This window comes from Zalophus californianus, chromosome 3, assembly GCF_009762305.2.
Source record: "Zalophus californianus isolate mZalCal1 chromosome 3, mZalCal1.pri.v2, whole genome shotgun sequence".
Lineage (NCBI taxonomy): Eukaryota > Metazoa > Chordata > Mammalia > Carnivora > Otariidae > Zalophus > Zalophus californianus.
In genome coordinates this window covers 133,659,890-133,687,354 of record NC_045597.1, presented here as the reverse complement: position 1 = coordinate 133,687,354, position 27,465 = coordinate 133,659,890, and the positions used below count along the sequence as shown (strand labels likewise).

Here is a 27,465-nt window from a genome sequence, read left to right as displayed (position 1 = left end):
ACTTTAACCAAAGTTTTTCAAGGGTTACATACTCTCATTTTCAGAAGCATTATCTTGTTGCTTTAGAGTTTATCATGAGCAATCAGAGAAAAATGGGAGGAGAGAACACATTTTCTGTTTCTCTATATACATCCACAGTAAATAACACTTGATATCTGTCCCTGTTTCTCAATAAAAGAGAAAAGCCAAAATACGTTGACCAAAAAGTCTCCTATTACCACGACAAGCTATATATAAGGTATTTATATATTTAAGAAAATAAGAATTTATCTATTCAAGAAATAGGAATCTAAAACTTCCACTAAACTAAATTTAAATCAAGTTATTTGATTTATCATGCTATAGAAAAAGTCCATGGACAGATCATTCCTATTCACCTAGAATTTTCTTACTGGATCAGTCCTAAGAAAATAAAAGGCATAAATACATAAGCAGCATAAATATAGTATTTATACACATACACACACAAACATACACATCTATATAAACAGACACATATATACATGGCATAACTGAGTTGGTCTACATTCATCTCAATTTTCTACAACATTATTACTGCAACATTGTACAGAAGTTTTTTAAAACCTTGAAACCATGGCAAAATTAAATCATATTCAATTTAGTTTTCACATAAAGTGTATTTTATTGCAATTATGCAGCTGGTAATTCTCCAGACACAAAATGTTGAATTAACTGTTATATCTTCTCTGAAACATTCTGGATAAATAACAACAATAGTTTAGGAATGTGCAGACTAGAAAGTTACTTCCCAATCCATTAGATCCTTTTACATCAATCCATGTCCAGCTTTTGCATTCTTAAACTAAAGACTAATGTTTCCTTGTCTTGAGCTCTAACTTGCTTGCAATTTTCCTAAGTCTGGTTCCTTTTTTCCTGGGTTCTAAAGACTACATATAATTCATTTACTCTTGTTACCCTCTGGTCCATGAATGGGGCAGAGAGACTGGCCCTGGTGAACTGCATGCACATATGACCTATAAAAGATGAATACAGGGGAGGAAAAAGGAGGACAGTAATTGAAAGAACAATAGATCTTGACTCAGAGATCTGAGTTCTAGTACTACATGCCACTAATTTGCTGCATGACATTCAAGTTATATTATCTCTCTAAATCTTACCTATTATAATACTACTTGGGAGAAGATACAAAAAAGTATGCTTCTAGGGATATCCAGCGGTCTACATCAATTCTGGCAGAATGTGTTTGCAAGTTTCTAATTGTGCCTGCTTCTTCCCTGTTTACTTCTTTTATGGTTCTCCATTTTCATTCAATTAAGTTTTCTAAAATCCCTGTTTGGAACCATTTCTTAGGTACTGAACACCCACTCAGTCAATTTTAGACTAATCCTACCTAATTTGAAAGATGAGGAGTATTTACCTCTGTTTTCTTGAGCCCCCTGATAGCTACTAAAGCTTAGAACTTGCCTGATCTTTTGCTCCATCTCCCTTATCTGATTTTCTAAACCACCTACAGGATATTACTAGATATTTTACTAGCTTAGAACAAAGTAAGTTCTTATAAATTAAAAACAAATTAAAAGTGTTTAACATATTACAATGTTTTTGTTTTCAGTATTATTACTTTTTGACAAGACTTGAACAGTGATTTCTTAACAAGACCCTTCATATTTAATACTGACATGCTTTGAGATAGATATCTGTCCCGAAATGTTAATAATACACTTTTTCCTACATATTCTATAATAAATAATAACACTTCACCCAGTATTTCATGAAAATAAAAACTCTTCAGAAAATGAAGAAAACCTACATTTTTATGATCCTTTGAGAAGGTTCTAAAACTAGCCATAATTTCAACCACCATAAAAAATACACATCCTTTCTTCAAATAAATATTAATGACACAAATAAAACAAAAAACCAACTATTCAGAATAAGTAAATATTAAAGTATATACCATGTATACCTACCTAGCAACAGAATACATAAAGAGAAAATCATTGTCTGGTGAACCTGGGGTCTTGCTATAGTCTCTATATTTTTTCTGAGTGGTATTTTTGATATCTTTCATTACAGATTCCATTTCTTTACTTAAGTTGGTTTCTGACTGTAAAAAATGCAAACATACATATAAAGTTTATTCATATTCATTTTCTCTAATATAGTCTAACACTACAATGTTTATCATACAAATACATTAAGAAATTAAAGTTAAAAGTTAAAACAGATGTACATGAGCTATCCACTATAAATACATTTAGTGCACAAAGATCAAATAGACCAAGAAGTATCTTCTCCTATTTTATCCTAATTCTATATTGTGACTGGTTAGCCTATAATCTAACCATGACCTAACCACACAAACCTATATTCTAAACAAATGAGTAGGTGTCATTAATATTTTAGAACAGTTTTCATGTTTATAAACAATCTGACGTCATTTAAGTTCACTTCTCAAAGACTAATATTGATGTCCCTTGCTTTAAGCATATTTTAAACACATAAAAATTTGGATTTACAAAAGAAAAAAACCACAGACTCTAAAATGAGTCTTCAACTGAGAAAAGAAACTGCAAGGAAATAAATCCTTGAATAGCTTTTAATTATGAATTTCTGTTTCAAAAGTCAATAGTTTTCATAAATTTATTGCTTAAACTAGGTATAGCTATCACTTCTTTCTGTATCATACATCTATAATGAAGGTAAAATATTTAAATATTTAAATCAAATAAATAAATCCTACTGGATGGGATAAAAGATGGGTTTACTTACACCAAATCCCACAGTAAAACAGACTGACTTACAGTGAATCAAGCATATGATACTTTATCTGATACATACACACATGAAGTGTTATGTAAATCTATAATTACACATATATAAAGTGTGTGTGTATATGTAAATGTATCATCTTAATCCTAATATACCTGATGGGCATATTTTTAAGTGATTAGCCTATGCTTTACATGCAAGATACATATATATGTAATTTATTTGTTTGCCTTTGTTTTTATTTTTTTTTCACTTGTTTGGCTTTGTTTTTAAAGATTTCAGCATCTTAAAAGAGTCTAGCCATATCTAAGCTTATAGGATTTCACAATCTGGAAGATGTATATTAAAAGTATAACAATTTGGATTAAGGAAAAGTATAACCTTGGGTAATAATTTGTTCCATTATTCTCATTTTTGTTTTTAATAACCACAAACAGAAAAGAAAAACATCTAAAAGCAATTGCTTTTAAATGTTTAAAGGTCCAGAGTAATTTAGAAAGGAATGAAAATGAAAGGAACGAAAATGAGAGCTGAAAGCAGAGCTGAGTTTACCAGGATATTTCTGCCTTACACTGATGCTTACTGGGAAAGCTCCCGGCCGTCCCTGCAGCTCTTCCACTTCCTTTATGAGATCTTGTATGCTTTTGTTACTAGGACGTTGCCAAAGGTTACTTTCCACATTGCTCCCAGGATAACAAGGAAGAACACTGTTAGCAAACTGCCTACAAAGAGGACACGTGAATTCTCCTTTGTCCACTGAGAAGCCCTGAAGAACCTGGTCATTCTAAAAGATGAAATAAACATACAGATTTATAATGTACACCTTTACAGAAAACAAAAAATTTACATCATTACACTTTATAGTAAACAAATGAACCATGCAAAAAAAAAAAATCTCTAATATATGTCATACATAAAGTCTCTTGATGTAATGAGCACTGGGTGTTATATGCAACTGATGAATCACTAAGCTCTACCTCTGAAACTAATAATACACTATATATTAATTAATTGAATTTAAATTAAAAAAAAAAAGAAAGAAAGAGGGGCGCCTGGGTGGCTCAGTCGTTAAGCGTCTGCCTTCATTTCAGGTCATGATCCCAGGGTCCTGGGATCGAGCCCCACATCAGGCTCCCTGCTCCGCCGGAAGCCTGCTTCTCCCTCTCCCACTCCCCCTGCTTGTGTTCCCTCTCTCGCTGTGTCTCTCTCTGTCAAATAAATAAATAAAATCTTAAAAACAAACAAATAAAAATAAAAAATTTTTAAAAAGATGTTACTTGAAGAAAAAAACATAAACAAAGTCTCTCATTTGACTGTTGAAGCTTATCAAATCACTTCTTTCAACACGGCAATCATGCAACACTTGCCATCACCAAGAAATGCTGAAGTATCTTCCCCTTCTCTTAGTATGAAACAGTCAAATAATGAGGCAATTGATGTGTAATATAGATTTAAGATAAAGAATAACTTAAAAAAGTAGGCCACATTACAGTGAATCACCTTCCCCTTACCCCATGCCCCTGTTTCTATAATCTATAGGTGACCACTGGGCAGATTCTCTCAGTGCCCATGATCCTTGATGGAGAATAGACAACTTCTGAGACTAAATCAAGCCTAAAAACTGTGATGTGTCTTTGTCTAACTGCCAAACACAACTGACTGGACTTTATGCAGTGAATTTGTTTAGGTTTAATGGATAGGGGAAAGATTCAGTCAGGATACTCAGAATGTGTGATAGGAGGGGAATTAATTTAACACACTTTCCTTCAGATGTTTCTGATAGAAGAGGAGAAAACAGAATTTTTTAAACACAGACATATAAGCATATGTGCCTAGGAGGAAATTCTTACTCATGAGAGACTGCTATACATGCTAACCAACCAGTGGGCTTAACACAGGAATCCAGACTGTTAAATTTGTTCCTTTCTTTTGCCTGACACCACCACACAGCCATTTTGCTCTTTTAGGCCATTACAACTGTGTAGTCTTAACCACTATATTGCTCTTTTTCCCAGCAGTCTCTTTCTTACTCTGCCACTAACCTAACGCTGTATCTCAAAATATGTTTTAATGCATTAATGTAAATGTATGAATGCTACAATATGAACATTATAACTAACAAGACAAAAATAATGAAAAAAAAGGATACAAAGAGAAGAAAATGAATTTGCCTATGGTTACAAAGGTAATGACAACGTTAGGATGAATTTAAGTTTCCCCACTCTTAATTTAGTGCTCATTTCACTATATCTGGATCTCAAATACTTTGACTAAAAGAACCGAATTCTTTTTTTTTTACTTTCACTTTTTTTTTCAAGTTCTTAAAAATGTAACACCGCATCTTCTTAAATCCAATTCTGCAAATATTTACTAAGCTCCTATCATGTGTCAAATGCTATGCCAGGTGACGGCATAAAGATTTAAGGTACATCTTCACTTAAGGTACTAACAATATAAAAGCAAACAAAACACAAATAAATTATAATAATAGTGTGAAAAATACAACAGAGAAGGCTTCTCGGAGAAGATTTGTGAGCTAAGTTTTAAAGATACACAAGAAAGGTGTATAGAAGGTTGGTGTAAGAGTCCTGATCATTGAAGGACATTCTACAAGCTCCCCTACAGCCTTCATTTTAAAGAATCCTAGATCCCCCTCCTTGCCTTGACTGAAACTAGGTTTTTTCCTGAAGCCTTCTCAGGTAGGCACTGCCCATTCTCCCACACCCCTCACACCTCAGTATTCTTCTCATTTCTAGTGCTGGCTTGAGATCTTTACTTTTGCATTCTCCCATCTTTGTGGCTCACGTCATTTAGGGATATCACCCTTTTCCTTCCTTTTTACTGTCATCCACTGCCCTCAATCACTGAAGACTTTGGTTTTCCTCATTGCTCCAAGTCCTACGACCCTCTTATGCTACTTTAGTGTATATGGGGACCACCTATCTTATATCTCAATCCATCAGCTCTTTGACCTCATTAGCTCCTATGGCACTGACCTCCACTCTATTCCAGTACCTGTTACCATTACCAACCCCTTATTCTAAAATGACCCCAAATTGTCCATATCTGAAAATATTAAATCCAAACAGCTTACAGTCTGACTGCCAACTCCTATCTCCTTTTAGTTCCTCCCTTCTCCCACAGTTTATCAAGTCTTTCCTATTCTGCCTACACACCATGATGTACCACCTCAAAAACTGTTTGGTCAATACTTCTCATTCCCCCTCTATATGTCCATCCATCATACATACCCCATAAAACCTTCGTACAAAATTAATCCAGTGTATGACTTCTCCAATTCTGCACTCAAATTAAAAAACTGAAATAACTTTTTGCTACAAACTGTTTCTACCTCAACTAAGCCCTGAATACTTCCTGGTAATCTTTCTCCAACATCCTATGAAGAATTCTCTCACCCAATTCCAAAGTGGTTTTTCCAAACCACCTCCTCACTTCTCAAGTCCCTTCATCCACCCCAGCCTTGCTCCTTTTACTCTAGAAGCATAAAGCTACACCTCTACCTCAGAAAGAAGATAGTCATGACAGTTCCTTCAGCTTTCTGCCTTCTTCCACTCCAATATTTACTTAATAAATCCCATGAGCCCTTCCATCCACTTTCTTCCTTCTACTCTCTTTGCTAATATCTCCTAAATAGTCTTTCAATCATACTGTTGCCACCATGATCCACCTAATGTGAGACTCTTACTCCCAATCAAAATCTTTCACAATGACCACAATTATCTCTCACCTTGATTCCTTCCTCCTTCTTACACTGCACATGCCATCTCTCACCAAGTCCAGAAAGACCCTTTTTCTAAATATATTTCACATCTCTAAGCTCTTCTCCATCTCCAGTGCGATGACTACACTCAAGCCACTATCATCTTGTACCTCCTAAATATCATTGCATTCTTTCTTACTCTCCTGCAATCCTACAATAATCACATACCATCTACACAATTGCCACAATGACCTTTCTGAAGATGTCATAACTCTGCTTAAAAGTCTTTAATGATTTTAACGGCTCTCTGTAGAGAGCCTACTTAATGAAGTTCAAATTCCTTACACGAGCGACAAGGCCCTTTACAGTATGACCCCCTAATTACTTTTCCAGTCTTCTCTCTCATCACTCAAGCACCGTATTTCATTAAATGTTCTGGCACTCGGCAGATGTTCCAGTAGACCTTGTGTATACCTCATAACACTTAACACATACACTGCAACTATCTATTTATTCTATCTCACGCAATGCATAGTAAACCCCTGGAAGGAATGAACGTGTCTTATTCACTGTTGAATCCCCAATGTCTATCATAGTATCTAGAACACTGTAGACACTGAGTAAAATATTTGTTGAATGAATGATTGGAGATGTATGAAAAATGCATAATGTGCCTAAGGAACTATTAATTAGCTTATTAATGCTGAATTAATGAAAGCTAAAGCTAAAGCAACAGGCAATCCCAGATCATGAAGTACCTTGAATACCATTCAGAGAAGACTGAAATTTACCCCATCAGGAAGAATTCAGTAAAGTATTTTTAAGCCAACGACATATGTCATCAGATTTGCATTTTAGAAAGATCAACGTAGTGAATAAATTAGACTTGGAGTAAGGAAGCTGATAAGAAAGCAACTGCAATAGTCAAGATGAGAGATGAAGGCATATACAAAAAGAAGAATAATGAAAGTAGAATATAGTCAAGTGAGATTTAAGAGACAGAGTAAGTAGAATTTACTAAGTGACTGAATATGAGATACGAAGGGAAAAGCAGGAATCCACTGCTCCTGAGCTAGGAATTGGGAAATAGAGAAGGCCATGCTTTTAAGAAGCTGAGCTGAGAAAAAGAGAAAAACTGCGGCTACAAGGGAATGCAAAGTCAAGGGAAGAAATTCAGAATGATAGGGACCTGAGCATCTTTATGAATTGAAAAGAAAGGACAGAAAAGGCAGAAAAACTGAAGATATAGAAGAAAAAAGGTTACTTATAATAGATCAAGACCCCTGAGGTGAAGAGGAGAAAGGAATACTAGAGCATCAACAGAAAAATTATTCCTGAACAGAAGAAGGAATACTACCTCAAAGAGTAGAAAAGAAAGGATTGGTTGGGATGCAGACTCATTTATCAGGGAATAGATAAGCAAAGTAAGAAGCTAAGCTTAGTATGTGACAGAAAGCCACAGTTTTCTTGGTGACAAAGGGAAGAGAGAGAATCTGATGAGAGGAAAGGGATCTTGAAGTTTAGGTGAAGAACCTGGGATAGGGGAGGCAAAGGTTTGGAATAGCTACTGAAGACACTAGGAGAAGAAACTGATAAAAGATAGGTAAATGAATTGATAAGTAATATCTACAGTTGGTGACCCTAGTCTAAGCCACCATTATACAGGAAACCACACATTTACAGATATACCACTTCACTTAGTTTTTTACTTTTCTGGCAGGGCTAGCTGCCTGGGTCTCAAATCAAGGCAGGAGGATTAAATGAATGCTATTCAGAGCAGAACAGACATAGCACAAAAAAGTGAGTCCAGGAAAGAACTAATGCTAGGAAAAATGCAAAGGATTAAAGGACTAGAGATCTTGATGTCAGAAGCAAAACACACTAATGAGAATGAAAATAAGAGAATCTGAAGAATAATCATATAATAAAATGATATGGTAGGATATTAAAGCTTAATATTTCAGAGCTAGAGTAGCAAAGTCTAAAATTACTACCATGGAAATCATTTGCTTTAGTGAAATAAAAAAATGAAATCCCTAAAGCTGAAGAGGTCAAGGAACCACAAGGCTGCATAGTTCCAATGGCAATCGAAATCACCTAAGACGAACTGGGATTTATATACTATAAAAATATTTAATACCTAGAAAGATATATACATCTTTAAATACAACTTACCCGTAATGATTCCATGTAAGATTTATGACAATCTATATGTAATGTGTGGCCACAGGTTTGTACATAAACACCTCCTTCCCAGCCAATTGATACTGCCAAGAGACAAGAACTCTTAAAAAAAAAAAAGACAAAATACAATTAATTTTAAAGAAACATAAGCATATTTAAATATATCCACATAAACCTCTGAATGATTTCATATTGTTATACTAATGTGAACTTTATATTTTTGTGATATAAAGTTAACACCTGACTTGAGAGTCATAAGGCAGTATCTTTAAATCTGAAACACCACAAAGTTTTAGCTTCCAAAAATCTAGGCTCATAATGAATGAGAGTAAATATAAATTACACTTTCTCCACCCCAAGAAAAATAAACTCTCAATAAACTTTAGTGTAAACTATGCTGCTATTGATTATTTTACCTGTTCTATATGGTACTTAATCTCTCTGTGACATCTGACATTAACAACTTCTTTCTTTTCTTTTAATTCCAGTATAGTTAACACAGTGTTATATTAGTTTCAGGTATACAGTAATAGTGATTCAACAGTTCCATACATCAGCCAGTGCTTATCACAAATGCACACCTTAATTCCTATCATCTCTTTTACCCATCACCCCACCCACCTCCCCACTGGTAACTATCAGTTCATTCTCTATAGTTAAGAGTCCATTTCTTATGCTGTCTCTCTCTCTCTCTTTCCTTTGCTCATTTGTTTTGTTTCTTAAATTTCACATAGGAGTGAAATCATATGGTATTTGTCTTTCTCTGACTTATTTTGCTTAGCATTATACTCTCTAGCTTCATCCATGTTGTAAATGGCAACATTTCATTCTTTTTTATGGCTGAAGGGGTTAGTATCCAAAATACATAAAGAATTTATACAAATTAACACCCAAAAAATAATCCATTTAAAAAAATGGGCAGAGGACATGAACAGACGCTTCTCCCAAGAATACATCCAGATGACCAACAGACACATGAAAAGATGCTCAACATCATTTATCATCAGGTAAATGCAAGTCAAAACTACAGTGAGTTATCACCTCACACCTGTCAGAATGGCTAAAATCGAAAACACAAGAAACAACAGGTGTTGGCAAGAATGTGGAGAAAAAAGGAAGCCCCGTGCACTGTTGGTGGGAATGTGATAGTACAGCTGCTATGGAAGACAGTACAGAGGTTCCTCAAAAAGTTAAAAACAGAACTACCCTATGATCCAGTAACAACACTACTGGGTATATACATCCAAAATACAAAAGTCCTAATTCAAAGGGATACATGTGCCCCTATGTTTATAGAAGTATTATAATTATGGAAGCAGCCCAATTGTCCATCGAAAGATGAATGGATAAAGATGTGGCGTGTACACACACACACACACACACACACACACACACACACACACACACACACACACACACACACACACAATGGAATAACAACTTCTTTCTTAAAACGCCTACTTCCCCCTGGCTTCCATAATGCTACTCTCTTTTGATTTTCCTCTGATCTCTTTAAACCATTTGGTTTAGGCTTCCTTTTAAGACTTTTTTCAGGGCGCCTGGGTTGCTCAGTCGTTAAGCGTCTGCCTTCGGCTCAGGTCATGATCCCAGGGTCCTGGGATCGAGCCCCACATTGGGCTCCCTGCTCCGCGGGAAGCCTGCTTCTCCCTCTCCCACTCCCCCTGCTCGTGTTCCCTCTCTTGCTCTGTCTCTGTCAAATAAATAAATAAAATCTTTAAAAAAAAAAAAGACTCTTTTTTCTTCACCTGTCCCTTCAATATTTATACTCCTCAAAGTTCTATTTTTTTGTGCTACTCTCTTCTTACTAAAACTGTTCTCCCTGAGTGATTTAATCAGTACATTCAACTACCTTCCAAACTTGGATCGCTTGCCTCAGTGACAGATACAAATACTCAACTGCCAAGCAGAAATCTCTAGTGTGATGTCCCTCAGATAACATAAAACAATGTGTCCTGGGGTGCCTGGGTGGCTCAGTTGGTTAAGCATTGCACTCTTGATTTTGGCTCAGGTCATGATCTTAGGGTCCTGAGATTAAGCCCCATGTCAGGCTCCATGCTTAGCTGGGAGTCTACTTAAGATTCTCTCCCTCTGCCCCTTCCACTGCATGCAAGTGTGAGCTCTAAAATAAATAAATAAAATTTTTTGTTTTTTTCCACAAATGTGGCATAAGTTTGTCATTTTTTTCCATGAATCTTTCTTTTCCTCTTGGTTTAAAAACTCCACAATCTCTTTAGTCATCAAATCAGAAAACTAAGAGTCATTCTACATCACACTCTTTCCTTCACACCACATTATTAGCTCCCAAACCACACAGATTCTATCTCCTAAATAACTTGTGATTTTGGCCCCTCCTCTTTGTTCCCACTACAACATTCATGTCTGTATCATTTGTTGTGGGGGAGTGGGTTCTTCAATAAAGTTTCTTTTTTTTTTAAGATTTATTTATTTGAGAGAGAGAGAAACCCCATGCGCAAGCATGCAGGTGGGGTGGGGGAGGGGTGGGGAGGGAATAAAGGAAAGAGAGAATCCCAAGCTGACTCCCCACTCAGCAGGGAGCCCACATGGGGCTTGATCTCATAACTCTGAGATCATCACCTGAGCCGAAATCAAGAGCTGGTCACCTAACCGACCAAGCCACCCAGGCACCTCTTCAATAAAGTTTCTTAACTGGTCTCCGTGACTCCAATTTCTCTCTGCATAATGCATCACCCTCCATACATTTTTCTAGACAAATTTGGTCATAAGATAACCCCAAAAGGTACCTTAACATTTACAAAGGTTTAATATAATAGGCAATAAAGAAGAGACCCAGATTATATAAGCAACTACAATACCCTTTTGAAATCTGTTCTAAAAGTTAATTGCTTTTATCTCCTCTTTCTCTTATATCTTCAACTTACCCTTCTCTCCTTCTCTACTAATTCCTTCCCTTCAACCTGTAAACAGGCTTAGACTTTTCCTGCTAAAATAATTTTCTTTGAATTTTCGTTTGGCCTCTGTCAAACACTTGCGCCTGAACTTCAGTTTACCCTCTAGAGTCTGTAGTAAACAGATGGCCATGCCACAGCAATATTGGGAACAAAGTCCATCATAAGGGACAGCACTTGATGAAAGATTTGAAAGCCATTAAAACTGAGTACACTTTTAAACTTTATTTTTACATTGAAAGAAATGTTTACACTATAATGTAAGATAACCAAATAATCTTTAAACAACAGTAAGCAAAATTCCAATGTTAAATCAAGACTCTTCATGAGTAACTGAAAGTTGAAAACATTACATAGTGCAAAACGCCTTCCTAGCCAATTTAAAGATGTGTAACAGCACAAATCAAATACAGCAGGTGAGCTAGCTTCTATTGTTACAAATCAGAAAAGCAACAGAGACCTGCTTATCTCTGTTTTATGTTTTGGAGCCACTTGAAGTAGCAGCAGATTTAGGTCATTTTAGAATGGTTGTTAGTCAGCTAATAAACAAGCTGCTCTCTTGGCAATGTATTATAAAAACATAATTAATCTTTCTTTTTAATAAAGGCAGCTTTCAAAACTAAAATCAGGGGGCACCTGGATGATGCAGTCAGTTGAGCGTCTGACTCTTGGTTTCAGCTCAGGTCATGATCTCAGGGTCTTGAGATCAGGCTCCCCACATCAGGCTCCACGCTCAGCATGGAGTCTGTTTGAGACTTACCCTCTCCCTCTGCCCCTTCTCCCCTTGCTCTCTCTCTCTCTCAAATAAATAAATAAATCTTTAAAAAAAAAAAAAAGCCAAACTAAAATCAGTGCATCATTTGTCTATGTAACTGTTAGATTTCTTATATGAATCAGATAGAATTTTAAAAAGGCAGAAAAACATTTACTAACACAAGACTAATATTTTAGAAAAACTTCAATGACATGCTCACCACTGTGCTAAGAAGTGCTTAATGCTGAATCCTCACAACCTCAATATTTATTAAAACCTTACAAAAAAGGAATGAAAAGTTTACCAAGATCATGCAATTATAAATGGCAGAGCCCCAGTTCAAACCCAAGTCTACCTGACTCCAAAGCTCAGGTTCCCTCCCTACTGGGTCCTGTCTCTCATATATAATACTCCAAGTTTCAGCAGCAGTACTATCTTGCATGACTAAAATTCTATAGGTTAACTCTGTAAAATGCATGCAACTGATGTGAAGAGAGCAGAGTCTAGAGTTCAATTCTGTAATCAAAATCAGTGCCTATTAATAGTAACTCTTCCGCTGTGTACAGTCTGCCTACAAAACTCTGGTACTCTATACTAGAGTAATTCAGTAAAAAATCTAGTAAGCATCTACAATGCACACAGCACATGCTAGGCCCTGAGGGAACCATAAAACCAATGTAAGAGAACAGCCCTACACCTCTAGAGGTATACAGACCAGGGAGCAAGCCAGATATACATAAAATAACCACGATGAAAGTAAAAAAGTATTGTGTAAAAATATATATATTTAAGAATAAAATCCCACATCACTGACAGACACACAATAGAGATTTTCTGTTCAATTCAGATTTCAGTTCAGAGTTCTTACAAAAGAGATTTTCTTCTAGATATGAATAACTATTCCGGCTGCTTTAAGAAAGAGATACCATACTCTTTCTCTCCTTTATTAGATCTCCCCTTCCCTCAAACTTATTTTGCTCTTAAGTCCGGGTTATATTTTCATTGAATCAAGTTGTTTTGCTTTTCTGTTTGGCTCTAGGATTCATCTCTACTCATCTACTCTAAAGTGATTCAAAATGACAAAATTAAAACCAGGATTATGGCAACAAAATAAAATCTAAATAAAGGTGGTAGTATATTTCTGCAAAAGGAGAACTTAGCATGATTTCATCATTTTCTTCAAAATGAAGATATTTATTGGTCTATAATTAATAAAGTAATATATATATGCTGCAAAAATTCAAAGAAACAATAAAGAAAAAAGTGTGAAAATGTGTGCATGTGTGCATATATATGCGCACGTGCACACACACACACATACACACAGAGGCTTCTTTTTACAAATAATAATAACTTCATTTTAAAGCCTCTGAAAATCTATGGAAGCATGGTCCTCATTACCTAACCCAAACTGCCTTATAAGGCCTACCTAACCTGAGCCCTTTGAAAAGGCTAGCTTGAATATTAAAAACTTCACTATACATTTATACCGACCTTTATAATGTGTAAAGTGATCTAAGGAATTTTTAACCTGGTAGGTGACTGTATGAAAGGCCACATGAGCCCTATTTTATAGCTGAGGAAAGTGAATCCTAGACTTTATCTGGCAAGCTTACATTGCTAAGACCAAGCCCCAGCTTTCTCAACTGGAACTCTTTCTACTCTACACAATACCTCCCTAACTAGAGTCATCATCTCCTCCAGAACCCGCCAGAACCCTTCTCCTCAGTCCAGACTACTGAACCACATCCTATTCTGATGTTCATCATTACTAGGTCAGTTATTGTTTATTCTAATTAAGTATTTTGTCTTCCACCTCTCCTATGAGTTTCTTCCATTTAATCCAGTGCATTAAGGGCAAAAAGAATTATATTTGGAAATCTATCAAGATATTCCTCTCATGTACCTAACTAAAAATATTTCACTATGTATTTTAACTATTTTAAGCTCTTATTACATGTGTACTTAATTTAAGATACAGCAGATCCAAAAAACAACAGGTAAAAGGAAACCCTGTTTGATAATCCACTGAGAAAATATTAAAAATGGTACAGAAATTTTACTAGGAAGTTAACAGTGCAAGTGCTACTAAATAAATAAAGTTGATCTTCCAAGACTTAGAACACCTCAGTGCCATTAGATAGAACCCCTAAGTGCAAAGAGTTGGGAAAAAACCTACCAAGTTCACAAGAAACCACAGAAGTCATGAATTAAATCTGCCCCTACTTTATATTTTTAAAACATCATAATGAGATCTTATTGTATATCTTTAAATGAAAGTAAAAGAAGGAGGCAAAAGTCTTCATAAAATATTCATGCCAAATCTAAAAGTTTTTATAGAGTGAATACTTATCATTCCATTGAACTGAATGTGTATATCTCACAATAAACAACATTTAAAACATAGGTATAACATTTATAACCTGAAATTTTTATTTATTAACAGATTTCCATTTCTTTACTATCCATATATTAACTTTTTTTCTAATAAACTTCAATATTCCAAATCAGAATGACATTTGATAGAAGAAAAAATATAAAACTCTGGAGAGAAGTAACCATCAATTTTGCAGACAAAAATACTGTATGATAAAAGGGTACTTACATCCTTAAAATAACGCTGTAATAATGAAAGTCTCACATCATGAACTGCTGCACATGTATCCCAAGGGTAAATCTGCTCCTCTTCAGTGATAGGCAATTTTTTTGGCTCAATGTTGTCACGACACTGCCCCAAAACTACATTAACAATAAAAATGAGAGCTCATTAAATAACCAACCTGATTCAACATGATTCACCAAAAGTTGTTATTTATCACACAAGCTATCCTAATTTTTCTACTATTAGAATATTTTTTAAAGACCCCCCAGAAAGTGATATTCTAGTTTCTTCTACAGAGTAAATAAAATATGACAGGGGTGCCTGGGTGGCTCAGTTGGTTAAGCCACCAGTTGGTGAAGTTAACTGGTTAAACCAATTCTTGGTTTCAGCTCAGGTCATGATCTCAGGGTTGTGAGACTGAGCCCCACATCATGTTCCACGCTCAGTGTGGAGTTTGCTTGAGATTCTCTCTCTCTCTCTCTCCCCCTGTCCCTCTGCCCCTCCCCACCTGTCAAATAATTTTTTTTTAAGTATGACAATATTTGGTTTTTTGAAATAACACTAAAATATTAGTATGATATTTGGGTGTATGGATGGATGGATGATCAACTGATCAATGGAGGATGAATGGTTTTCAAAATCTGTCCACTGAAAAAGCCTAGAAGTTATGATTCTCCAGTATCAATAAACTTCAGTTCTAAATATACTATTTCTCACTAAAAGGAAACAGAGATCCTTGAAGAAAAAACTGCACCCAGGGTTGGGAAAAAGTTCAAGGGGAGCCTGGAATGTAATAAAGAGCAAGAAGGTATTCAAACACAGAGGGGCCACATCATGAGGACCTGCAGGAGTTCTGGTGGCCAAATTCGAGATAATTTGAGTATTGAAAAGAATAATAGTAACAGATAACACATGCATTGATTCAGACAAGGAACATCAAGTAAAAGGGTGAAGTGTCAGAGTTTCAATGTATCATCCTAGAGATTACCTACCACCATAACCAAGCGATCAAACTTGGTTGGCATCACCAATAATGAGACAAACTGTCAGTATGAGCCTCCTAATGTGATGGAATGGGAAGGAACATCATTTATATAATGCCACTGTCGAAAATGTTTAACTTAAACCTAAAAAGGAAATAATTACATGAATCCAGAAAATGAAATATTCTACAGAACAACTGACCTAGGCTCTTCAAAATGTTAAAAAGGGGCCTAGAGAAACTATTTTAGATTCAAGGAAACTAGTAAGAAATGACAACTAAAGGGCACCTGGGTGGCTCATTCTGTTAAGTGTCTGCCTTTGGCTCAGGTCATGATCCCAGGGTCCTAGGATCAAGCGCCACACTGGGCTCCCTGCTCAGCAGAACGTCTGCTTTTCCCTCTGACTCTCCCCTCCCCCCAGTCCCCACCTTGTGCTCTCTCTCTCAAATAAATAAATAAAATCTTAAAAAAAAAAAGAAATGACAACTAAATGCAATGCATGATCTTTTTCTTGAACCAAGAAAATGTCTGTTATAAAAAAAATTATCCGAAGAATGTGAACATATTAGATTTTAATATTAAATTTCTTGGGTATAATAATATAAAAGAATATCCTTGTTCTTAGGAGATACATTCTTAAGCATTAGAGATAAAACATGACATCTGCCATTTTCTTCTAAAAAGGATGTGTGCGTATGCGTGTGTGTGTGTGTGTGTGTGTATAGATAAGAAAGGGAAAGAAAAACAAACATGGCAATATGTTAACAATTGTTGAGTGCAGGTAAAGAGTATTCTGTAGATATAAAACTTTCAAAATGAAAAGTTGGGAAAAGCGGTAGATAGCAAGAGGGAAAAAAATAATACTAAGATTTTATAATTGTAAAATATCAGACAAAAAAAGGGGGGGATATAAACATACAGTGCCATACATTACTGTAAGACTCAGTAAGCATGGGAAGAACATTTTTCAGGAAGGAATATCAGGTATATGAATGTGGGCCCTAAGTTCTGAAGAGATTTACAGCAGCAGCAGAAAGAAGAAATAGAAGCAGGGAGATGCTAGGAACTAAAGTAAAATTAGCTGTAACATATAATCCTCTTAATACATTGTTGGATTTGGCTTGCTAGGATTTTGTTGAGGATTTCTGCATCTATATTCCTAAGAGATACTAGGTCTATCATTTTCTTTTCTTATGATGTTTTTATGTGGCTTTGGTGTCAGGGTAAGGCTGTTAATATAGACTGAGTTAGGAAGTATTCCCTCTTTTTTTCTTTTTTTTTTTTTTTTAAGTTTGAGAAGGACTGATGTTAATTCTTTAAATGTTTGGTAGCATCATGAGTGACGCTTTCTGGTCCTGGGCCTTTATTTGTTGAGAAGTTTTTGATTACTGATTCACTCTCTTTAACTGTTTAATACCTGTTCAAATTTTCTGTTTCTTCTTGAGTCAATTTTGGTAGTTTGTGTTTCTAGGAACTTATCCATTTCATCTAGGATATCAAATTCATTGACATAAAATTGTTCATAATATTCTTTTATAGTCTTTCATTTCTTTAAGGACTGTGGTGATGTTCACACTTTCATTTCTGGTTTTAGTGATTTGTATATTTTTTTATTCTTGGCCAGTCAAGTTGTAAAACTGTCAATTTTGATGATATTTTCAAGAAACCAACTTTTGCTGACTCTTTCTACTGTTTTCCTATTCTCTATTTCATTTATCTATGCTCTAATCTTTATTTCTTTCCATCTGCTAGCTTTGGGTTTAGCTTGCTTTTCTTTCTCTAGTTCTTAAAGTGTAAAGTTAGGTTACTGATTTGGGATCTTTGTTTTTAATGTAAACATTTACAGCTATAAATTTCCTTCTGTGCACTATTTTCCCATAGGGTTTTTTTTTTTTTGCAGTTTTTTATTTTATTTTATTATGTTATGTTAATCACCATACATTACATCATTAGTTTTGATGTAGTGTTCCATGATTCATTGTTTGCGTATAACACCCAGTGCTCCATGCAGTACGTGCCCTCTTTAATACTCATCACCAGGCTAACCCATCCCCCCCCAGAACCCTCAGTTTGTTTCTCAGAGTCCATAGTCTCTCATAGTTCATCTCCCCTATTTTCCCATAGGTTTTGGTATGTTGTGTTTTCATTTTCATTTATTTCAAAGTATCTTCTAATTTCACTTGTAATCTCTTCTTGGACCCAGTAGTTGTTTAAGAATGTATTATTTTAATTTCCACCTACTTGGAATTTTACAGTTTTCCTTCTGTTACTGATTTCTAGTTTCATTCCATTGTGATCAGAGAGGATACTTTGGATAATTTCAATCTTTTTAAATATATTAAGACTTCTTTTGTGACCTCATACAGAGTCTATCTTGGAGAATGTTCCATGTACAAATGCGTATTCTACTCTCATTGGATAAAGCGTTCTATGTAAGTTGGTTAGATCTAACTGTTTTATACTGTTGTTAAAATGGTTTGTTTTTGTTTTTGTTTAATTTAGAGAGGGAGGAAGAGAGAGGTAGGGGAAAAAGGCAGAGGAAGGGGGAGAAAGAGATTCCCAAGCAGGCTACACACTCAGCATGAGCCCAACATGGGTCTCGATCTCACAGCCCTGAGATCATGACCTGAGCCAAAATCAAGAGTTAGGAGGCTTAAACGACTGAGCCACCCAGGTACTGCTGAAGTGTTTTCTTTTTTTGATCTTCTGTTTAGTTGTTCTATCCATTATTTAAGATGGGGCTGTTTGGTATACTTTTTGTAAGATTATTTATTTTGAGAGAGAGAGAGCATGAGAAGGAGGGGCAGAGGGAGAGGGAAAGAGAATTCCAAACAGATTCTGCACTGAGCACAAAGCCTGACAGGGGGCTCAATCTCACAACCCTGAGATCACGACCTAAGCCAAAACCAAGAGTCAGATGCTTAATCGACTGCACCACCCAGGTGCCCCTGTTTGGTATGTATTACGTCTTTAAAAAAAAAAAAGACTTTATTTATTTATTTGAAAGAGAGACAGAGAGAATAAGCAAGGGCAGTGCAGAGGGAGCGGGAGAAGCAGACTCCTGGCTGAGTGGCAGAGACCGACATGAGGCTCGATCTGAGATTATGACCTATGCCAAAGTCAGACACTTAACCAACTGAGCCACCCAAGTATTATTATATTTATAACTGTTATATCTTCTTGTATGTATTATATTTATAACTGTATATTTATAATATAAATATAATACATACAGTATGTATGTATGGTTTGTATTATATTTATAATGTATTATATTGGTATGTATTATATTTATAACTGTTATATCTTCTTGATGGAGTGACTCATTTAGCAATATATAATGCCCTTTTTGCTCGTGACAATGTTTTGCTTAAAATCTATTGTGTCTGATATTAGCATAGCCATCCCAGCTCTCTGTTGTTTCTATTTGCATGGAATAATTTTTCTCATCCATTTTCAACCTATCTGTGTCTTTGGATCTAAAATGTCTCCTATAGACAGCATATTCATGTCTTTTAGTCTATTCTGTCAGTCTCTTTTAATTGGAGAGTTGGATGCATTTATATTTCAAATAATTACTGATTTAAAGGACTTAATTCTGCTTTTTTGCTTTTTATTTCTATATGTTCCTCAATTTGTTTATTACCACTTTCTATTGCGATTAAGTGAATATTCTAGTTTACCATATTGATTCCCCTTACCATTTCTTTTCTTTTTTAGGTTTTTCTTAGTTACCCGTTAACTTTCTAACAGTCAGGTTGGAAACATTAATATCAACTTCCAATAGTATACAAAAATTCTGCTCCTTTACAGCTCCATCTCCCCTCCTTGACCTTCATGTTTTTAATCTGACTCTGCATTTTTCTATAAGAACATTGATATTTGATTTAAAAAGCTCAATCTGCAGGTCTTCCCAGAGTCAGTTCCTTCTTATTACATGTTTTTTGTTTATTACATGTTTTTTAAAGCACTAAGACTAAAACACTGACTTTCTTAAGTTTTGCAAAGACTGTGGTTATTAATAAAATGTAAAAGATTATATAACATTGTATTCAATGGACAACTGAAGCTCCCCAAGTCAATAATATTTACAACAGGCATTCTGCACAATAGTGAGACAACATGTAAAGCAATACCTTTAGAACTTTATAGAACTGCTATAAAGGCCCTTAAGCAGTGTTTTGAAGGGTTCCTAATCAAGAGTTTATAATTCAGCACAACAGACTAAAGGGAGAAATCATAGGATTTTTCTTCAATGCATGGTTTCAAGTCAGGCCAGTAAAGGATCAGTGGCTATAAAAAGGTCTAGAGCAATAAGCACAACTAGCACCCAGATTGTGGTCTCCAAATACAATTTACCAATAAAAGAAACGAAGGCTTCTTAGAGAGATGGCTAATTTCTGGGCCAGAAAGGTATAACTTGACATGCCAGAAAATATAAACTCACAAGTCTGTAAGTTTTGTGTCAAAAGAATTGAGGAAGTAACTTAAGAGGCTCCCACTGAACAAAGATATAAGAATGTGATCACCAACAAGAAATTAACTGCAACAGATCATCAGATCATAATGATACAAAAATAACTATTTTGGAAAGGTGCTAAAGAACCACTGTTCTTTATACTCAATACTCAATATACAACACCTCAATACTTTGAGCACTACTAAATGAAGGGAAAGAATATGGTATTTATCCTGTCTTTCATGTATAATTTATACATCAGAGTAACCAAAACAGTTGATGAAGTAAAATTTCTTTTATAGAAGTATTTCAGGTAATAAACAAACAAAAAATGAAAGATTTGTGATCTCTGATGAACTGATGAATCTAGGCAATAATCATTCAGTGCTAATATCCCAAACAGACAGAAAACAGAGTGGACAGAGGAACAAGTTAAACATCATGGGGATATATTCAGCAAAATCCGAAATGTTCTTCAACAATCTAATTTCCTCAAAAAAGTATAATATATAGGAGTAGGAGGACCCCTACTTGGGAGAAGGGAGGAAGAAGAGGGGAGATGAAAAGGGAACTAATTAAAAGACTACAAGGAGACCCCTAACTATAAATTAATCAAATAAATTAAATAAGAAACAACTAGGGAATTTTGAACACTGACTAGGTATTTTACTATACTGAGGAACTAATTTACTTATGAGTGACTGTGGCTGTGTTTAAAAAACAAGAACCTTCTTTTTAACTGAAACAGTGAAATATGTATAGATGAAATGAAATGATGTCTGGAATGTGCTTCAATATAATTTGGGGCATGGCAGGAAATAAGTAAGATTAGCCCAAGTTAGTGACTACTGAAGATTGATGGAGACATGGAAGTTCATTTCACTAGTCTCTTTACTTCATTATGTAGTTAAAATGTTCCATAGTCATATTCACCATGATCAAGTGGGATTTATTCCTGGGCTGCAAGGGTGGTTCAATATCTACAAAACAGTCAATGTGATACACCACATTAATAAAAGAAAGAATAGCCATATGATTCTCTCAATAGATACAGAAAAAGCACCTGACAAAATACAGCATCCATTCTTGATAAAAAACCTCAACTAAAAAGGGATAGAGGGAACACACCTAAATATCATAAAGGCCATATACAAAAAAGCCATAGCTAATATCATCCTCAATGGGGAAAAACTAAGAGCTTTTCCTCTACAATCAGGAACAAAACAGTGATGTCCACTCTCTCCATTGTTATTTAACATAGTACTGGAAGTCCTAGCCTCAGCAACAAGACAACAAACAGAAATAAGAGGCATCCAAACAGGCAGGGAAGAAATCAAACTTTCACTATTGGCAGATGACATGATACTCTATATAGAAAACCTGAAAGACTCCACCAAAAAATTGCTAGAACTGACACACGAATTTAGCAAAGTTGCAGGATACAAAATCAACATAAAGAAATCTGTTGCGTTTGTGTACACCAATAATGAAGCAGCAGAAAGAGAAATCAAGGAATTGATTCCAATATAATTGCACCAAAAACCGTAACCTACCTAGGAATAAACCTAACCAAAGAGGTAAAAGATCTGTACTCTGAAAAATATAGAACACTTATGAAAGAAATTGAAGAGGACACAAAGAAATGAAAAAAACATTCCACGTTCATGGATTGGAAGAACAAATACTGTTAAAATGTCTATATTACCCAAAGCAGTCTACGTATTTAATACAATCCCTATCAAAATACCAACAGCACTTTTCACATACCTAGAACAAACAATCCTAAAATTTGTATGGAACCCATACAAAAGACCCCAAATAGCCAAAGCAATCTTGAAAAAGAAAAGCAAAGCTGGAGGCACCACAATTCTGGACTTCAAGCTATATTACAAAGTGGTAACCATCAAGATAGTATGATACTGGCACAAAAACAGACACATAGATCAATAGAACAAAATAGAAAATCCAGAAATGGACCCATAACTATATAGTCAACTAATCTTTGACAAAGCAGGAGAGAACATCCAATGGAAAAAAGACAGTCTTTTCAACAAATGGTGTTGGAAAAGCTGAAGAGCAACATGCAAAAGAATGAAACTGGACCACTTTCTTACACCGTCCACAAAAATAAATTCAAAATAGATTAAAGACCTAAATGTAGGAGACCTGAAACCATAAAAATCCTAGAGGAAAACACAGCCAGTAACCTCTTCAACATCAGCTGTAGCAACTTCTTACTAGACATATCTCCTATGGCAAGCGAAACAAAAGCAAAAATGACCTCAACAATATAAAAAGCTTCTGCATAGCAAAGGAAACAATTAACAAAACTAAAGGCAACTGATGGAATGGGAGAAGTTATTTGCAAATCACATCTGATAAAGGGTTAATATCCAAAATCTATAAAGCACTTATCAAATTCAACACCCAAAAAAACAAATAATCCAGTTAAGAAATGGGAAGAACACATGCAGAGACATTTTCTCAAAGAAGACTATATATAGATGGCCAACAGATACGTGGGAAGATGCTCAACATCACTCATCATTAGGGAAATGCAAATCACAACTACAATGAGGTATCACCTCACACCTGTGAGAATGGCTAAAATTAACAGCACAGGAAACAACAGGTGTTGGTGAGGATGCAGAGAAAGGGGAACCTTCTTACACTGTTGGTGGGAATGCAAACTGGTGCAGCCACTCTGGAAAACAGTATGGAGGGTCCTCAAAAAGTTAAAAATAGAACTACCCTATGACCCAGGAATTGCACTACTAGGTATTTACTCCAAGGATACAAAAATACTAATTCAAAGAGACACATGTTTATGGCAGCATTATCAATAATAGCCAAATTATGGAAAGAGCCCAAATGTCTGATGAATGGATAAAGAAGATGTGGGGGGGGGGGTGTGTGTGTGTGTGTGTGTGTGTGTGTGTGTGTGTGTGTGTGTGTGTGTGTGTGTGTGTGTGTGTGTGTGTGTGTGTGTGTGTGTGTGTGTGTGTGTGTGTGTGTGTGTGTGTGTGTGTGTGTGTGTGTGTGTGTGTGTGTTATAACACCCACAATAGAATATTACTTGGCCTTCAAAAAGAATGAAATCTTGCCATTTGCAACAACATAGATAGAGCCAGAGTGTATTATGTTAAGAGAAACAGGTCAGAGAAAGACGAACACCATGTGATTTCACTTATATGTGGAATTTAAGAGACAAAACAGATGAACACAGGGAAAGGGGGGAAAAAGAGAGGCAAACCATAAGAGACTCTTACCTACAGAGAACAAACAGAGTTGATGGACGGGAGTTGGGTGGGAGATGGGCTAAATGCATGATGGGTATTAAGGAGGGCCCTTGTTTTGATGAGCACTGGGTGTTATATGTAAGTGGTGAATCATTTAATTCTACTCCTGAAACTAATATTATACTGTATGTTAACTAATTAGAATTTAAATAAAAACTTGAAACAAAAAATAAATAAAATAAAACGTTCCATATTCAAACTTAAAAAGATAAAAGAAAAAGAGAAGGGACAGTTCAAAATAAAGAAAGATGTCAGAAGTGGGGCACCTGGGTGGCTCAGGCGTTAAGTGTCTCCCTTGATTGAGCCCTGCATCGGGCACCCTGCTCAGCGGGAAGCCTGCTTCTCCCTCTCCCACTCTCCCTGCTTGTGTTCCCTCTCTCGCTGTCTCTCTCTGTGTCAAATAAATAAATAAAATCTTTAAAAAAAAAAAAGATGTCAGAAGTAAGGAAAAAGTAGAGAGGGGTAAAATGCAAGATATCAGTAGGTGTGTGAGGCTCTGAAAGAAAATAAGGAAACAGCCAGAGATTTCACCTGCTACAGTTCCCAATTAAAATCACTCTTTAAGAGATCTAACGCTTTTTCATGTTAGTTTCTTATTCACTTCCTTCTATCTATAAAAGATAAAAGAGCTACAACATAGTGGAATTATCTAATTTTAATAAGCTTAGCTAGTGTACAAAATTATGAAAAGGAGTTAAATGAAGTGACAATTTGGTCAAAGCAACTTTAAAAATATAAAATAATAAATAAATAAAGATTAAAACAACAAAAACAAAAACTCGGCCTTTATTAGGGCAGAGATTTTTGTTTTGCTTTCTTTCATTCTATGACAGTATCTGGCACCTAGGTTCCCAACAAATATTTGTGGAATGAATGAATGAAGGCATAAATAAAACATTACACTGATGATTACAAAGTATTTGGTGAAGAAGTTATAAAAAGTTAAGTGGCTGGGGCGCCTGGGTGGCTCAGTCGTTAAGCGTCTGCCTTCAGCTCAGGTCACGGTCCCAGGGTCCTGGGATGGAGCCCCGCATCAGGCTGGCTCCCTGCTCAGCATTCCCCCTGCTTGAGTTCCCTCTCTAGCTGTCTCTCTGTCAAATAAATAAATAAAATCTTTAAAAAAAAAAAAAAGAGTTAAGTGGCAAAAATCTAATAGGTTAGTTTTGTCACAGTAGTAGAAAAGAGAAATAGCTACAAAACTAGTTAGCCAATACTCCTACACATTTCCTTTTTATTTTTTTTAAAGATTTATTTATTTATTGGACAGAGACAGAGCATGCATGTGCGTAGGACAAGAGGGTGGCGCAGAGGGAGAAGGGGAAAGTAAACTCCCCACTGAGCACAGGGCTTGATCTCATGACCCGAGCCAAAATCGAGAGGTGGACTCTTAATCCACTGAGCCATCCAGGTACCCCACACATTTCCTCTTTAGTAGGCATTTCTCATGACAGCTCTACCCCAATATCCTATTCAAGTGGGGTTTCCCAAATCAATTTTATTTTTAAGCAAGAAAAGTAACAAGAGGAGAAACTAATTTAGCAGGCATCATATTAGATCCTTTTGCCTATATTACATTACTTAACCAACACAACAATCCTCTGAAGTCAATATTATCTCTATAGTTAAAAGAAAGCAACAAACTTGGCCAGATTATGTCAAGCAATACCTGTATTTGAACTCAGGGGATGCATATCTCTTTCCACTTTACTATACTAATTCAGAGAATAAACACCCTAGAAAAAGTGCTCAGGAGAAATGTGTAAGAATTTTATTTTCTTTTTGCTTCACACAAACTCCTGTTAAAAACGGACTGAATTCAAAAAAAAAAAAAAAGAAAAAATGGATTGAATTCATTGGGACTAGAGTGTGTAAGGGTTATCACATCTTAAAATACTTTAGCATGGGAAAGGATAGAGAACATTCAGACAAATCCTTCAAAAATTTTTCAAAAAAAATTTTTAGGGGCACCTGGGTAGCTCAGTCGCTTAAATGTCTGACTCTTGATTTCAGTTCAGGTCATGATCTCAGGGTGGTGAGATGGAGCCCCATGTCAGGCTCCCCACTCAGTGCAGAGTCTGCTTGAGATTCTCTCCTTCTCCCTCTACCCCTCCCCCGGCTCATGTGTATGCACTCTCTAAAATAAATAAAATTTAAAAAAATTTTTTTTAATTTCATTGGCAAAGATACCATTCAACAGGCTGTTTCAAGAATTACTGCTTCTGGAAAAGTGAAGTGGGGGAAATTGGAGGGGGAGACGAACCATGAGAGACTATGAACTCTGAGAAACAAACTGAGGGTTCTAGAGGGGAGGGGGGTGGGGGGGATGGGTTAGCCTGGCGATGGGTACTAAAGAGGGCACGTACTGCATGGAACACTGAGTGTTATACGCAAACAATGAATCATGGAACACTACATCAAAAACTAATGATGTAATGTATGGTGATTAACATAGTTAAAAAAAAAGAATTACTGCTTCTAGTAGCTCAAGAAATAAAAGCAAAACTACCTGAATGTGTCTTTATGTAGTTAAAATATTTAAACTGACAATATATCTGGGCTTAAAATGCTTCCCAATTTTAAAACAACTAAATTGTTAAGAAAGCTGAACTCCATTATTGGCCATCTAGCATTAGTAATATACCATCACACTTTAAGGAAAAAGATTGTGTAAACATATAGAGAAACTTCTCTGTTAAGGGCTTCTTCTAACACTCATGTCCAGGAAAGTCAGATATAATCAAATTTAAAATCCTTGCTATACAGATCTAAATTGATCCTAGCTATTTAGATCTATAGTTATATCCAAAGATATAACTTTCAATTAATACAGATATTTATTAATATGTTGTATATACTTTGGCTCTAAAATAATCCCATTGAAAAATTACTTTGATTTTACCTGAGGATGCTTGTAACAGTACAACCAATCCTGTAGGTCGGTCTTCAGAGGAGGGGCCACTCTGTCCACAAATAACACAATCATATACTGCTTCAGAAACTTGTGGTTCTGCTGTTGTGATCTCCATAGGAATATCATTCTCAGGAGAATCTGAGGGGGGGGAAAAATTACAGCTCTTATTCCTGAGGAGAAAAATCTTTCTTCAATGAAAATATGGAGAAAAAAATCAAGTTCAAATAATTTTTTGCTTCAATACCAATAGAGTTATATAGTAATAAAACTATGGAAAAAATTAACCTTGAAGTAAAACGTTCACTCAGAAAAAAAAAAGGCAGAGTGAATATAATGAAAGATTTTATTTTTTTAAAGATTTTATTTATTTATTTGAGAGAGAGTTAGAGAGAGAAAAAGAGAGCACAAGCTGGGAGAGCGGCAGGCAGAGGGAGAAGCAGACGGCCCAATGAGGAGGGAGACCAATGAGGGGCTTGATCCCAGGACCCCAAGATCATGACCCGAGCCGAAGGGAGAAGCTTAACCAACTGAGCCATCCAGGAGCCCCTATAATGAAAGATTTTAATTTTTAGGGTTAAATACACTTCAAATGTTGTATCATTCACATATAAAAAGTGAAACCAAAACACAGAAGGAAAGGAAATAAGGAGGAGATTGTTTTAATTTTTTTTGAGGCACTTCAGAAGGAAAATCTATAATAACATGACAACTCCTGGGGGGAGAACGGCAATATTTACTAGGAGATAAAAGAGGAACAAACGATTTCTCCTTTATTTTGAATTCTAATGATTATATCTTAGCAATAATGATAATCAACATGTATTTATTTATGTAGGGAAATCATTTAGAT

The 27,465-nt window shown here is 35.6% G+C and overlaps 1 protein-coding gene across 6 annotated transcripts in view; it reads right to left on the bottom strand.

Moving 5' to 3' along the window:
- Positions 1-27,465, bottom strand: part of UBR3 (ubiquitin protein ligase E3 component n-recognin 3) — a 225,045-nt gene that overhangs the window by 75,646 nt on the left and 121,934 nt on the right. For 4 of the 6 annotated variants that reach the window (XM_027588550.2, XM_027588549.2, XM_027588553.2 and 1 more), the window contains 5 exons: positions 26,604-26,753; positions 14,967-15,100; positions 8,651-8,761; positions 3,326-3,538; positions 1,953-2,089 (listed from right to left, as the gene is read on the bottom strand). In XM_027588550.2, the coding sequence (XP_027444351.1) occupies positions 1,953-2,089; positions 3,326-3,538; positions 8,651-8,761; positions 14,967-15,100; positions 26,604-26,753 (745 nt within the window). The remainder of the gene's footprint in view (positions 1-1,952; positions 2,090-3,325; positions 3,539-8,650; positions 8,762-14,966; positions 15,101-26,603; positions 26,754-27,465) is intronic. The other 2 variants (XM_027588552.2, XM_027588554.2) reach the window with 1 other exon arrangement.